Below are 15,725 nucleotides of genomic sequence, written 5' to 3' on the forward strand. Positions count from 1 at the left end.
GTTTAGGTTCCTAAATACCATATTTACATGTGAACAACTTCTGAAGGTGATGGTAACAGAAAGCACAGGAGTAACACGTGGTCATTTTTACATAAATCATTTTCTAAATGACATTTGTTCTTAGTGATAGATAATGAACAAAATATGTTAATTTGTAGTTGACTGAATCGCACTTTGTGATCAGATGCTGGTCACGACCCGACAGCTTGTCACTTTTTCCTGGCTCCGGTGGCATTACGGGATCCCCACGGCCGTGGAAATATGCAAATTTTCTTGTTATTTTCCCACTTGAGTAATCAGCCCGAACCACCAGGCGTGGCCAACAGTAGATGGGCGTTTCTAAAAGCACAACCTGAATTTGGAACATATAAAGCGAGCTCTGCGCTGTGGTGAGAGCATCTGACTTTTCTAGAAGCGCCGAGACTAAACCCAAAGGCACAGAGAGAGATCCAAACAAAACTTAAAGAAAATGTACTCACGGTCGGACAGCATGACTCTGACTGTACAGCAGGAGAGCTTCGCCTTTTCCAGAACGGCGACCCGCAGCACGGAACCCGAGGTCTTCACCTTCGAGCGGATACCGGCTCGGGCCACCGCCGTACGCTCCTACGTGCCCATCAAGCCGAAGAAGCGCTGCACTCGGGTCATGTATCCCGCTAAAGTCCGCATGCACCTCCCGCCACCGGAGAAGAATCGGGCCAAGCGCTGGTTGGTCATCCTGTGCCTGGTGGTGATGTGGCAGATCTACACCGAGGAGCCCTGCGCCGACATTCCGACCGGGGACTCCCACGGTTTCGCCTTCCAGACCGCAGAGGAGGAGCAGCTCGCTCCCATCGACGCCAGCTCCGACCTCCTGTCTGGCTCATCTATCAGTTGTGACGATGGTAAATCATCCAGCCTTCAGATGATCCAGAACACCGTCTGCCCCAAGCCCACCGAGGAGACAGAGGCCAGCCGGTCGTTAAAGCAGAGCGCCGGTAAGAGCTACATGGTGGCCCTTCTAGTTTACCACAGACTGGGAAGTGACAACTGAGACTCAGGAGACTGGTCTAATTGTCTATCTGGGCTTCTAGGATTACAAATCAGAGAAGTCTGAGATGATCCTGAGAGGTGTTGGGAGGGCAGTGGTGTTCTCCCTAAACTCAAACCTGGAGGAGGCTCCTTGTCAATGCTTCCACTTGCCAGCGGCCCTCCTGACAAGTGGAGTAAGAAAGAAAGCCGGAAAAAACTGTGAACATTACAAAGCCTGAAACTTGAACTCAAATGAACTTGAACTTTCGCCTGTGTGATGTATGCATATAGGTTCTAGCTGCACTCACTGGCCACCTGGAGGTTCTGTATGTTTGAATTGGCCTATGTCAAGAAAAACTGTAACAGCTCTTGGCCAGCTGTAACTGACACTTTGTGTTGTGTACTGTAAATCTGTTATTTAGTTATTTATTTGATTATTTGTTATTTATTGATTAGCCGTTTTAATAAAAAAAAAAAACTTGTCAAATTTAAGTTATGTGTCTTGTCTTTACTGAAGTACTCAAAATATTTGAATAATTCTTGGCATTTTCTTTTTCGGATGTCCCTTGGAGGATGCACTGGATCAAAATAACACCTGTTCTTGCTTTTCTCAGAATATGGGACTATAGCATTACATTTATTACTGCAAATTATTAAACAAATCCAGAACCTAAAATCATAAATCGCTCTTGTTTTTACAGAATTACAGGATTATACATTACCATTTCAATTTTGAAACGGCAACTTTCTGTTTACTATTACCTTTCCTGTGTAAATCTCTTGAATAAAAAAAGACAAAATGAGCCCAGATCAGAAAATATGATCTGATTGGCTGAAAATAAAATGAAAATAATATTCTGTGGAAAGTCAGAAATCAACAATTAACAGTTGTGGTTTAACACACTGAATAGCACGTATCATAAAAATGGGGGCAGCACATATAGTTCTAATACATGGACGTTTGGAATGATTTCTGCTGAACCAAATTCATTTTTCTCTGTTTTATTGCCATAAAACTCGATGGCTACGGAATCATGAGTGTGTCACTGTGGAGCTAGTGCAGGTTTTGGATTGCATCATAGCTTCTTAAGGTGATGAATAACGCAGTTCAAGGAGACAATGTTGTCCTCATGATTGGCATACAGTAAATTATTTGAGTTACTCCTAGTGGTTATTCAGCATGCAACGATGCATTATCATGTGATGATCATTCGGGTTAATGCAAAATATTTCTGCTTCACTGGGGAAGACCTGTTGATGTTTAGTTTGCAGGTTGCTATGCATCTTATCATGCACAGTCGACAGGTAATGGGACGTTTATGACTGGTATGGGGTAAGGGTGAGTCAGCAAATGAAGATGCTCCAGATCTGCTTTTTTGTCTTAATTTCTGTCAGAAAGCTGCTTTTTAAAGGACAGAAACAAATGTACTGAGGCGGATATGTACTGCCCAGTGATGTGCGGTGAGGCACTGACTCCTTCCAGTTAGATTTACAAATATATGCACCCAATATATTTGCCACCTACAAACTGTGTTTCATTTGCGGCACAGTGGTGCAGTGCAGTTCTTCAGGTGAATTGCCTGTAGGTGTGAGTGTGTGCATACATGTTTGTCTGTTTACATGTGCACTGGTGTCACACCCAGAGTGTACCCTGCTTCACAGCCCCAGTCAGCTGGAATAGGCTCCAGCACCCCACAACCCACGACAGCAGAAGAAGGGGGTCTAGACAAGGGATGGATGGATGGATGGATTAGGTTTCATATCAATTATCAGCATTCTTTTCATACACATAGCAGGTACATACAGTATTGGGCAAGGAAAAATGTAAAATGTGTAGCAGTTCAGTACAGGTATAGCTCCCAAATACACCATGGCGAGCGCGCGCGCACGCACACACACACACACACAGACACACACACACACACACACACACACACACAGACACACACACACACACACACGCAAGTCTTTTCTGTGCCGCTTCATGTCAGATCCTATCACTAAATAAGTGATAGACAAATGTGATATACTGTACATTACTTATTATTTGGAAAGCCAGTATATATATGATAAAAATGTCTACAATGTCTAAAAACATTTTAATCAGGCATTGCATTAGTAACATGCAATGAGTAAGCAAGAGGCACGCCCTCAACACATTTTGCAAGGGATTGCACCATCTGACGTGTGGCACAGCTCAGTGGCACCTCACCTCATTACCCATGCTGTAATGCAACCAACAGCCCTCTGATAAGTCGATGATTGCTCTACCTCTGTTCCGCAGCCACCTAGAGTCACAGATTGGATAGAAGTCACTCTAGTAACTGTTGTCATCAATTCCACTGATTTGCAGAAGCCAATGGAGCAGAGGTGACATCTGACACAGGTCTGATTCGTCATACTGATTTAAAACATCAAACTGCATTGTTTCTCACAAGGCAGGAGAAAAAACTTGTGGAGCATGAGAAAGATTTCATCAGAACAATATTAGTACAAAACTTCTCATCATAAGTTGAAGAGAAACATTTTTTAAGAGTGAAAAGATTAGTTGTGATTATTATATTAACATTAATATCACAATGCATTCACCTCTTAAGTTTATTTCCAGGAAGTATTCCATTTCTTTCATCACTATCTGTCATTGACTTTGGAAAAAGGTGTTTTGCATGATTAAACAAAAGAATATCTGCTCTATGAATGTAATGTCAGTTGACAGTAAAGGGGTGATGGTTCATGCAGACTAACACTCCAGCAGTCTAAAGTTTGAAGAAATTGGCAAAAAGTAATTTATTAAGGGTTTTCAACTCAACTGAACATCAACAACATCCCTGCAGGGAGGCTTCATTTTTCCATCTGCAGGTTGTTGCAATGTGAAACTAGAACATGACCAGACAAGCAGACTGATGAAGACAAACTGGATGAAGTTAACTGCATCTGATACAAACCATGTTTCCATTCAGTGTCATTAGGCAGCTGTAGCTCTCATCTTGTAAAATCAGTTTCATGTTTCTGCACAAGACTTTCTCTGTTTGTTAGTGTCCATGTTGTCAGTCCTCAAATCACCTGGTGCAAAATGGATCAGGAAGCACACCAACAAACTGAAGCATGGAAATGAATCTCTACTTTTGGGGTAGATAGTTACTACATGAATATTTTTTAACATACAGTAGTTGACATATGTTTAATATTTTTGTGCAACTTTACCCTGCACTTTAATGTTGGTCAGTAAGTGTTTTGCTCAGAGTTACAGTTGCTGTTTTAATTCTAATTCCTCCCGCAGATGTCAGAGTGCATGTTAACAGATATTGTTTTAAAAGAACAACGTGCAGAAAATCTTGATAATTTGGATCCAGCATCTGAAAAAGTGACGATTAGTTCTCATTTTTCTTTGTGCTCAATAAAAAATGCTATATGGAGATTGGATTGGTCAGTCTGAACCTGTTTGGTCCTGTTCCACGTCACCTGGTTTCATCCGACCTCAGCACAGAGGCTGAGACCCACTATTAATCAGTTTATGTTCAAAAGGAAAAAACATTTTACAAAAAACAAAACAAAACCTGAGTCTAAATAAATAATAGGCATTAGCCAAATTTTCAGCTTTTAGAGGTAACAAGTCCATTCTATCTTCTTTCACTGTTGTCAAGTTTGGGGTTTTTTGTTTTTAAATGAGAGCCATGGGTCTTCGTCTTTGTGATTAAACGTGATAGACATTTCTAAAACAAGTTCAAGATTGAGCAACTGCTTTGCAGCTGACGATTGCAATGTGATGTGGTGATGTCATGTCTCCCGGTCAAATTTGCAGTGACCAGTCTGCATATATCAAAGAGGAGAAAACATCACGCAAAGCACTGAAGAAGAAGATTTTTGCAAAAAAACTTCAATCACATTCAGAACATTTAACAATTTTTCATTAGATGAAACTTCAGAAACACTGAACACCAATAAACAAAAGGAAATACAATTTAAAAATTAGTGCATTGCGTCAGGAAGTTTCCAAAAGTGAGGTGATCATCAAAGAGGAAGAAGAAGAAGTATACTTTATTGATCCCCGTAAGGGGAAATTACAAAGTCACTCGGTTAGTTGACAAGTATACAGGGCCCCTGAACACAGCACACAAGAGGGCATGTAAGCATGCAGTTAGTACAATCACATCAAACTACACACATCAGAGTGGAGTGACGGGCAGCGGCTTCGGAACGCGCCCCAATTTGAGCAGCTTGTAGGGGGATGGCGCCGTGCTAAAAGGCGCCTCGCTAAAAGGCGCCTCAGCAGTGGCTAGGAGGTGAGCAGACACCTCCCACTGTCAGCTGGGGTGATCCGTCTACAAGACATCTGCTCTACCGCTGAGCCAATGCCGCCCCTGAAGTCATTTTGAGTTCTAAAGTTTGTCCAGCCTTGATAAACAGATGGAGTCCACACGGTAAACCATGATGCACGTGAGAGATTACGTCTCCACCTGCAACACATTGATTCATCAGGCAGTCTGGTATCATACGTATACTTTCACACACATCCATGATGTGATGCTTTAGGAATTATAACTCTGTGAGAGCTGCTGCTTAAGCTGGCTTTCACACAACAGTTATTGTCTATAAATATTGGTTTTTTGTTTTGTATTTCTGTAGTCTCTGTCAGATGGTCTGCATCAATTTCTGTTTTTTCATTTCATTTATTTTATTTAGACAAACTCTGATGGCTCTTTATGCAATACAGATTTACTCCGATGGCACAGTAATTATGTCACTGTCTACACCCAAAGGCAAACAGACACACACCGTGCACACACCAAGCCTCTATACTTAGGACCAATTCAACACAATTCATGTGAGTTCTCGTGGAAAAATCTCAAAAGTTGAATAATCGGAATCTAAACCCAACCGTAACCGATAATACAGGGTCAAAAGTTTACCCTGAATGAATATTAAAAATTGATGGCTAATATAGAGATTGTTGATAGAAGTGACGCTAACATCTCCTCAAACGTTAGTTTTCTCAAACTTGTCCATTAAAAATGAAATATATAAATATATGAAATTTTAAAAAAGACATAACAGAAGTTGAACTTACTTTTATTTAAAACACTGAATTTATCACAGAAATCTAACTGAACATTTTAGTTCCTAGGCTAACTCCTGTCGGTACTCTGTGTGTGATCTCTGAGTGCTCTTTAGTTTACCGTGCATTGTTTATCATCGTGTGAGGGTTTGTTTACTTGTTTTTTTTTCTTACAGATTTCATGTCATAAACTTTTAATGAGTAGTGACTAACTTTCGTTTATTCAATTTTTTGCATAGACTTAAATAACAATGCCCTGCAGTGACAGTGAAAACTAATATTTGCTTCTTTTCATTGTAATTTGTTATAATTGTTTACAATTGCATTACTATGATTAAACAATTTTAACAGTTCATTTATATGATTAAACAGTTTAAAACCTTTCAAACACGTAAAACAGTTGCAGGCAAAATAAGGAGTAAGATTGACTCTGAGTAGGTGGGTAATTATACAAGGTGAGGCGGCCGTTTCTCGTGGAAAACAAGTGTTACAAGGAACTAACTAGGATTTAGGAGGACAAAGAGTCGGTTTCCCTCCTCCTCCACCTCCACCGTCTCGACTCCTCCCTTTTTTCACTCACTACATAGCAGTAGAGTGAGTCGTTTCTGGCAGGACTGGGCAAGTTCAAACCAGAGCGTGATGATGGGAGGGACTCTGGGATGCCTAAAGTATCTGAAACCTGAGAGAAAAGAAGAAGGAAGATGAGGGTAGGCCCAAACAGAGGAAAGAGAGGAAGCAAAGTGGGAGGGATTAGATGGGAGATTCCCCGACTGAATCAGACCGGAAGCAGATTGAATACAAACGTCAGGATTTTTTTCATGAAAGCCACTGGTGACTGAAGAAAAAACATATTCAGTTTTTTTTATATTTCAAAAGTGATGCATCACAGTTCCTTATAGTCAAGAACTGACGTCACATTGCATTTCACAAAAGAAAATAATAATTTTCATAATCTTTCATGCAACCAGCATGATGTACCTCGAGGAAGAACGCCAGTTAAAATGAATTTTAGTCCTTTGGACCTCTTACTGAAAATATCCTAAATAAAAACTTCAGCTGAAAACAAAAATAACAGATCAATGTGGAGGTCATAAGAATAAACGGGCCAGTACAGACCAAAGAGAGATAATATATGTAACAAGACAGCATACGTGTATTGAGAAGATCCAGTCAAGGCAGTTGAATAGCTCAAGTGTAAAATGTTTAATGTTCCTCTCTGTGTAAAAAAACAAAAACAAAAAACCGCACTAAAACATAAAAACCGGATAGATTCATCAGTTAGTTTTGGGGAATATTACAGTGTTGTTGTTTTCAATAATGTAGCTGTGAGAGGGCACAAGCCATTGTCTTATTGTGCCGGTCCCAAGCCCGGATAAATGCAGAGGGTTTTGCCAAATCAAAACCCTCTGTATCCCACGTAAAACTTTTGCCAAATCAAACATGCTAATCAAATCAATCACTTTCATACCAAATCGGCACTGTTCACCTACAGGGTGCCAGTGGAAATTGGACTACTGTTGGTCGAAGAAGGAGAGGAGGAAAGTGTGTCAATAGGAAAAGAGAGAAGAGGAACGCCAGGACTATAGGACTGAGAGTAGGGACGTTGAATGTTGGAAATATGACAGGAAAAGGTAGAGTTGGTTGACATGATGCAGAGGAGGACGGTAGACTTACTGTGTGTCCAGGAGACCAGGTGGAAAAGTAGCAAGGTTAGAAGTTTAGGAGCAGGGTTCAAGTTGTTTTATCATGGTGTAGATAGGAAGAGAAATGGAGTAGGAGTTATCTTGAAGGAGGAGTTTCTTAGGAATGTCCTGGAGATAAAAAGACTGTCAGATAGAGTGATGAGTCTGAAGCTAGAAATCGAAGGTGTGATGTTCAATGTTGTTAGTGGGTATGAGTAGGTGTTGTTAGGATGGATGTGAGCTGGAGGAGAAGGAGAAATTCTGGTTGGACTGTGATGAAGTGATGCAGAGTGGTCATTGGTGCAGACTTCAATGGACATGTTGGTGCAGGAAACAGAGGTGATGAACAGGTGATGGGCAGGTTTAGTATCCAGGAGAGGAATACATAAGGACAGATGGTGGATGACTTTGCAAAAAGGATGGAATCGGCCATAGTGAATACTTTCTCTCAGGAGATGCAGAAACATAGGGTGACCTATAAGAGTGAAAGTAGACGGTGTAATCTGAAGGAGATCAGTGACTGCAAAGTAGTGGTAGGCAAGAGTGTAACCAAACAGCATAGGATGGTGGTGTGTACGATGACTCTGGTGGTGAAGAAGATGAAGAGGGCAAAGGCAAAATAAAGGACAAAATGGTGGAATGAGTGTTGAATGACTTAGGAGGGAGTTAAGACAGACTGTGGGTGGTCAGGAGGTGCTTCCAGATGACTGGACAACTTCAGCTAATGTGATCAGGGAGACAGGTAGGAGAGTACTCGGTGTGTCATCTGGAAGGAAAGTAAATAAGGAGACTTGGTGGTGGAATGAGGAGTTACAGGAGTGCATACAGAGAAAGAGGTTAGCTAAAAAGAAGTGGGACACTGAGAGGACTGAGGAAAGTAGACAGTACAGGGAGCTGCAGCGTACCGTGAAGGTAGAGGTAGCAAAGGCCAAACAAGGGGCTTATGATGACTTGTATGCTAGGTTGGACAGTAAGGAGGGAGGGGCTAAGCTAATCAGGTTGGCAAGACAGAGAGACAGAGATGGGAAGGATGTGCAGCAGGTTAGGGTTATTAAAGATAGGGATGGGAGAGAACAAAGACTAGAAGAGGTTGCTGGAGGAGAAGCTAGAGAGGTGGAGGTTTGTCCTGGAAAGGAGAGGAATGAATGTTAGCCGCAGTAAGACAGAGTACATGTGTGTGAATGAGAGGGACCCAAGTGGAAGAGTGAGGTTACAGGGAGAACAGATCAAGAAGGTGGAGGATTTTAAGTACATAGGGTCAACAGTCCAGAGCAATGGAGAGTGTGGAAAAGAGGTGAAGGAGTGTGTACAGGCAGGATGGAATGGGTGGAGAAAAGTGACAGGTGTGATGTGTGATAGAAGAGTTTCAGCTAAAATGAAAGGAAAAGTGTAATGAACTGTGGTGAGACTAGCGATGTTGTGTGGTCTAGAGACAGTGTCACTGAGGAAAAGACAGGAGACAGAGTTGGAGGTAGCAGAGATGACGATGCTGAGGTTCTCTTTGGGACCGACCAGGATGGATAGGATCAGCCATGAGTGATCAGTGGGACAGTAAATGTTAGAGGTTTTGGAGATAAAGTCAGAGAAGCCAGACTGAGATGGTTTGGACATGTTCAGAGGAGAGATAGTGAATATATTGGTAGGATACTGAGTTTTGAACAGCTAGGCAGGAGGCCTAGAGGAAGACCAAAGGGTAGTTTTGTGGATGTAGTGAAAGAGGACATGAAGGTAGTTGGTGTGAGAGAAGAGGATGCAGAAGAAAGGGTTAGATGGAGGCAACTGATTCGCCGTGGCGACCCCTGAAGGAAAAAGACAAAAGGAGGATTGTTGATTTCAATAAAACAAATGCTTTATTGTTCCATAAAGCGTTGTAGTAAGCCTCATTTTACAAGGCATTGTAACCGATGGTAATAGATTCGTTTATACCCATTTTAATTTGTCAAATAACTTTTAATGTTCCTCATATGCTTCATGCCCCCTAATAAAAGTGAATGATTGTGTGACATTGACTTAGCCGTTCCTTTCTCACCAACATCCAGCACTGGTTTCCAACAAAGCCTGACTATAACATTTTCATATCATATATAAATAGTTACTAAAAACTCATCACATGGGCTCATCAGTAGCATGGACATAAAACCAAAGGTCCAGCTTCACTGGAATTGAGTCCCATCTCCCACAGCATATACTGTACGAGGATTTCACAGCATCAAAGGACAGGCTGAGATTCAAAGCCTGTGCTGAAGACAGCCTGAAACACCATTCCTGCAGGATGAATGGAGATCAGTGCTGGAGAGAATCAGGAGTGTATATGCATCTGCACTCCCAGTCATTCCGGAGCCTGCCGGAATGGACTTGTCCTGCCACATTCCCTCTGACAGGCAGTTTCCCGAAAACCACTGGGAGCTCAAATTCTCGAGTAATACGTAAAACAACCGTGTGGGCAATACATTAAGATGATGCAGGTTTAATAAACTGTAACTGCCCTCCAGCAAAGGCTTCTTTCCATTATTTCAACTGTCTATCAGTCTGTTTAGCCATTGCCTCTTCTGAAACAAACGGGGAAGCATTAAAGGTTATGTGGGAGAGAAAATATCTGTTAAACCATGTTGAATTGAACATCTGACCTCATGGTGCTATTTAACACACAAATTTTAAACGACAGAGGTGCTTTGTGAAGTTTACTGGCACCCCAATTCTGCAGTTTTTTAATGTGTAAATTGATTTATTTACTCATGTATTTTTTATATACTTTATTGATCCCCGAAGGAAAATTAGTAGCACACTCTACATCACACTGTTTTTAGTCATGCATAGATACATAGATAGATAGATAGATACTTTATTAATCCCGGAGGAAATTGTATATATCCATATGCTGGAAAAGGAAATACATATATATATATATATATATATATATATATATATATATATATATATATATATATATATATATATATATATATATATATATATATATATATATATATATATATATATATATATATATATATATATATATATATATATATATATATATATATATATACAGCTGGATAGTACAGTGGTTAAGTCAACTGACTTGAATGCAGGAGGTTGTGGGTTCGAATCCCGGTCGGGACAAACACTATCCAGTCAACGTGAAATGCAGAAAGGGGCGTGGTCTGGAATGCAGGAGGGCGTGGGCGTGGCTTCGAACCCCAGACATGGCGGGCACTATCCAGTGAGGGTCCTTAGGCAAGACCCTTAATGCTATACGAGCCTACCTCAAACATGAGTGAACACAATAATGACCGAGTCATACCGGCTCGGACGTCGCCCGGGTTAACAAGGTCCGCGTCAGATGCTAGGGAACCAGGGCAATCTGATGAGAAATGGGCTACTGGAACAAGACACACATGGACAAGGGCGGAGAATACGGAGTTGTTGGAATGCTACTACACAAGTAATCCCAGAGAGAGGGGATATATGGGGCGGATGTGGGACCAATGGATGCTTCGAAACCCACAATCAAGGCTAACAAAGAAACAGCTGTTAGCCCAGTGTTCCAACATCCGTAACCGAAAACTGCTGTCACAACTAGAGATCGATGAAATACAACAACAATGCTACGGCAAGGGGGAGCCAGGACGCCAGGTCAGCGGGGGGATATCACCCCCCCCACAATCCGTGATTGGGTACCAAGCCCCAAGAGACATAGACAGCCTGAATACAAGAGCTGCTGACCTGCGAAGGAAGATCGTGACCCAAATGGAAACCTGGAGCCTCCGACAAATACCGAAGCTAAGTTGTCAAGTACCTTCAGAAGATCTGCTAGAAGATGTGAATGCTGCAATAAGAACCATCCCCACAGGGAACATAACTGAGACCAACAAGCTGATCCACAGTACAGCAACAGTAATCCTCGAGATGCTGGGATACAAGATCAACACAGGGCATAACAAACAATACCCTCCATGGAAGAGACGGTTAGAGGCCAAGATAAAGGCGACACGGAGAGAAGTCAGCCAGCTAGCCGAGCTACAGAAGGGGAACATGGTGAATAAAGGGGCACCCAGGAAATACAGCAAGCTCTCCATACATGAAGCACTCGAAACTGCCAAACAGAGACTAACAGCTCTGGCTACCCGACTGAAGCGATACACCAAGGAGATTGAGGCCAGGAGAATAAACAAGACCTTCTCCACTCAACCAGCAAAGGTGTACTCTCAGTGGCAGGGAAATAGCATCCGGCCAGACCCACCAAGAGCTGAGGTGGAGAAATACTGGAAGGGCATATGGGAAAGAGTAGCATCACACAACACCGATGCCCAGTGGCTAGTTGACCTGAGGACTGACCACAGCTGCCTCCCAGAACAAGAACCAGTAACCATCTCAATGGCAGACATCCAAGAAAGAGTGTCAAAGATGAAGAGTTGGTCAGCACCGGGCCTGGATATGATCCATACATACTGGCTAAAGAAGCTGACAGCACTCCACGAGCGTCTAGCAGCACAGATGAACCAGCTGCTAAGGGATGGGACGCACCCAGAATGGTTGACTGAAGGCAGGACAGTCCTGATCATGAAAGACCCACAGAAGGAATCTACCCCATCCAACTACCGGCCAATAACCTGTCTCAGTACAACATGGAAGCTCCTGTCAGGCATCATGGCAGCTAAGATGAGTAGGCACATGGATCAATATATGAGCGGGACACAGAAAGGAGTTGGTAGTAACACCAGGGGAGCCAAGCACCAGCTACTGGTGGACAGAGCAGTACACAGAGACTGTAAGAATAGACAGACCAACTTGTGCACCGCCTGGATTGACTACCAGAAAGCCTACGACTCAATGCCACACACGTGGATACTGGAATGCCTGGAACTGTATAAGATCAACAGGACACTAAGAGCCTTCATCAAGAACTCAATGGGGAAGTGGAAGACAACCCTGGAGACTAACTCCAAGCCAATTGCCCAAGTTAACATCAAGTGCGGCATATACCAAGGGGATGCACTATCACCACAGCTGTTCTGCATAGGCCTGAACCCCCTCAGTCACATCATCACAAAGAGTGGCTACGGATACCGATTCCGAAGCGGGACAACAATCAGCCATCTCCTCTACATGGATGACATCAAGCTGTATGCCAGGAATGAGCGAGAAATTGACTCACTGATCCACACCACCAGGATCTACAGCGACGACATAGGGATGTCATTCGGATTAGACAAATGTGGCCGGATGGTATCAAGAAGAGGCAAGATGATCAGAACTGAAGGGGTCAACCTACCAGGGGGCAGGATAGAAGACATCAAGGACAGCTACAAATACCTTGGAATCCCACAGGCTAATGGCAACCATGAGGAGGCCGCAAGGAAGTCATCCACAGCCAAATACCTCCAGAGAGTAAGGCAAGTCCTGAGAAGTCAGCTGAATGGCAAGAACAAGGTCCGAGCCATCAACATGTATGCACTGCCGGTCATCAGATACCCCGCTGGGATCATAAGCTGGCCAAAGGAGGAGATAGAAGCCACAGATATCAAGACTAGAAAGCTCCTCACCATGCATGGAGGGTTTCACCCCAAGTCCAGCATCCTGAGGCTGTACACTAAGCGGAAAGAGGGAGGCCGAGGACTAGTGAGCATCAGGGCCACTGTCCAGGATGAGACATCAAAAATCCAAGAGTACATCAGGAAGATGGCCCCAACAGATGAACTGCTCAGTGAATGCCTTAGACAGCAGAAACCTGAGGAGGAGGAGGAGGAGGAGGCGACAACATGGAGGGACAAGCCCCTACACGGCATGTACCACCGTCAGATAGAGGAAGTGGCTGATATCAAGAAGACCTACCAATGGCTGAATAAAGCTGGACTGACAGACAGCACAGAGGCACTGATCATGGCAGCACAAGAACAGGCCCTAAGTACAAGGGCAATAGAGGCCAATATCTACCACAGTAGATCTGACCCAAGGTGCAGGCTATGTAAAGAAGCCCCAGAGTCAGTCCAGCATGTGGTAGCAGGGTGTAAGATGCTCGCCAGCTCAGCATACATGGAAAGGCACAACCAAGTAGCTGTGATAGTGTACAGGAACATCTGTACCCGGTATGGACTAGAAGTACCCAAATCCCAATGGGACATACCACCGAAGGTGGTTGAGAACAACAAGGCTAAGATCCTGTGGGACTTCAGCTTCCAGACCGACAAACAGCTACTGGCTAACAAACCGGACATTGTGGTGATGGACAAAGAGCAGAAGAGAGCAGTGGTGATAGATGTGGCGATTCCAGCTGATGCCAACATCAGGAAGAAGGAACACGAAAAGATTGAGAAATATCAACGGTTGAAAGAACAGCTGGAACAGATGTGGAAGGTTAAGGTTAATGTGGTCCCCGTGGTAGTAGGAGCACTTGGGGCAGTGACCCCCAAACTGGAAGAGTGGCTCCAGCAGATTCCTGGAACAACATCTGAAGCCTCAGTCCAGAAGAGCGCAGTCCTAGGAACAGCTAAGATACTGCGCAGAACCCTCAGACTCCCAGGCCTCTGGTAGAGGACCCGAGCTGGAGGATGACACACAAATACCACCCCACAAGGGTGAGAGGGACTTTTTAAAAAAAAAAAAAATATATATATATATATATACACACACACACACAGTATACAGTACATACAGTATATATAAAGTACAGCATATAGTGTGTATGTAGTGGTTCTCACTCTGCGCTGTGTAATTTTGATGGTTTGCAAATTAAGACAACTTCTTTCAGCAGTGACTTGAAATACTGTCAGGCAGGAGTCCAGGGTTCCCTTAGCTTGTCATTAGCATTCGCGGTAGAGTATCACAACCATGCAATAATGTCCACTGACCGAGCAAGCGAGTTGTCCTCACTGGGGTCGGCTAGGGTCCATAGCCGTGCACATAATGAGCGGGGACCTGTTCTTCAAGCATGCACGGAACATCCCTGTTGCCAGTCCGAGGTGGCGTTACTGAACTGCTCTCCTGTTCGCCGCACCAGCACAACAACTTACTACAGCTAAATGTACAGACCCTGTAACACACACACACACACACACACACACACACACACACACACAAGCTATTTTAGCATTTGATTATTTGTCACGGCGGCATGTGATGCAGTGGGTAGGTCTGTCGCCGCACGACACGGCGGTATCGGGTTCAAGTCCCGCTCTGCGTGGAGTTTGCATCTTCTCCCTGTGTCTGCGTGGGTTCTCTCCGGGTTCTCCAGCTTCCTCCCACCTCCAAAAGCATGCGTTTCAGGTTAATTGGTCGGTCCCACATTGCCCGTAGGAGTGTGTGTGTGTGTGTGTGTGTGTGTGTGTGTGTGTGTGTGTGTGTGTGTGTGCGTGGTTGTCTGTCTTTGTGTGTGGCTCCGCGGAGCACTGGCGTCATGCTCGGAGTGTCCCCTACCTCACGCCCTATGCCAGCTGGGATAGGCTCCAGCTCCCCTGACCTGCTGCGGTGGAAAGAGCGAGGAAAATGGATGGATGGATGTTTGTCGCTGTCTCTAAACGGCACATTTACCCAATACTTCAAGCAATTGTTTTACAGGGTTGCTCTGAAAACTTTATTTCACACGTAGTGTTCCTGCTGTAATTGCTAAAGAGGTAATTTAAACTTATGCTTTGTGTGTTCGTTATCAAATATGGGAACATGCATGATGATATGTGCTGGAATAGCGAAGTCTTGTTTGAAGCAGCATTTCTTCCTATTTGATGACAGGATGACATTAAAATCTATTAATTTGTTTAATTGTTAAATAAAAACTAAGTTAAAATCTTTTAATGACTTAACAGATTTGTGGGCTCATTGTTTTATATTTTCTTAGCATTTTGAAAGCCCTGATGCAGCCATTTAACTCAAAAGCACTTTGCGATAGATTTGTGTTGCGAATACATCTGAAGAAGGATCAGTCTGTCTCTAAAAGTTTTCGTCCAGATTAAATCTTTTTATGTGTTTAGTGAGGATGA

General features: G+C 43.3%; 1 protein-coding gene across 1 annotated transcript; it reads left to right on the forward strand.

Moving 5' to 3' along the window:
* The first annotated feature begins 382 nt into the window (after positions 1–382).
* On the forward strand, positions 383–1,503 carry ier3 (immediate early response 3). Its single transcript, XM_068311162.1, has one exon. It carries the CDS (start codon positions 470–472, stop codon positions 1,031–1,033), a length of 564 nt encoding a protein of 187 aa, XP_068167263.1. The 5' UTR covers positions 383–469; the 3' UTR covers positions 1,034–1,503.
* The last annotated feature ends 14,222 nt before the right edge of the window (positions 1,504–15,725 follow it).

The sequence above is a fragment of the Antennarius striatus genome, chromosome 3, assembly GCF_040054535.1.
Source record: "Antennarius striatus isolate MH-2024 chromosome 3, ASM4005453v1, whole genome shotgun sequence".
In the NCBI taxonomy this organism is placed as follows: Eukaryota; Metazoa; Chordata; class Actinopteri; order Lophiiformes; family Antennariidae; genus Antennarius; species Antennarius striatus.

Coding starts and splice junctions, on each gene's coding strand:
- ier3 (XM_068311162.1), top strand. CDS start 470: ATGTACTCACGGTCGGACAGCATGACTCTGACTGTACAGCAGGAGAGC.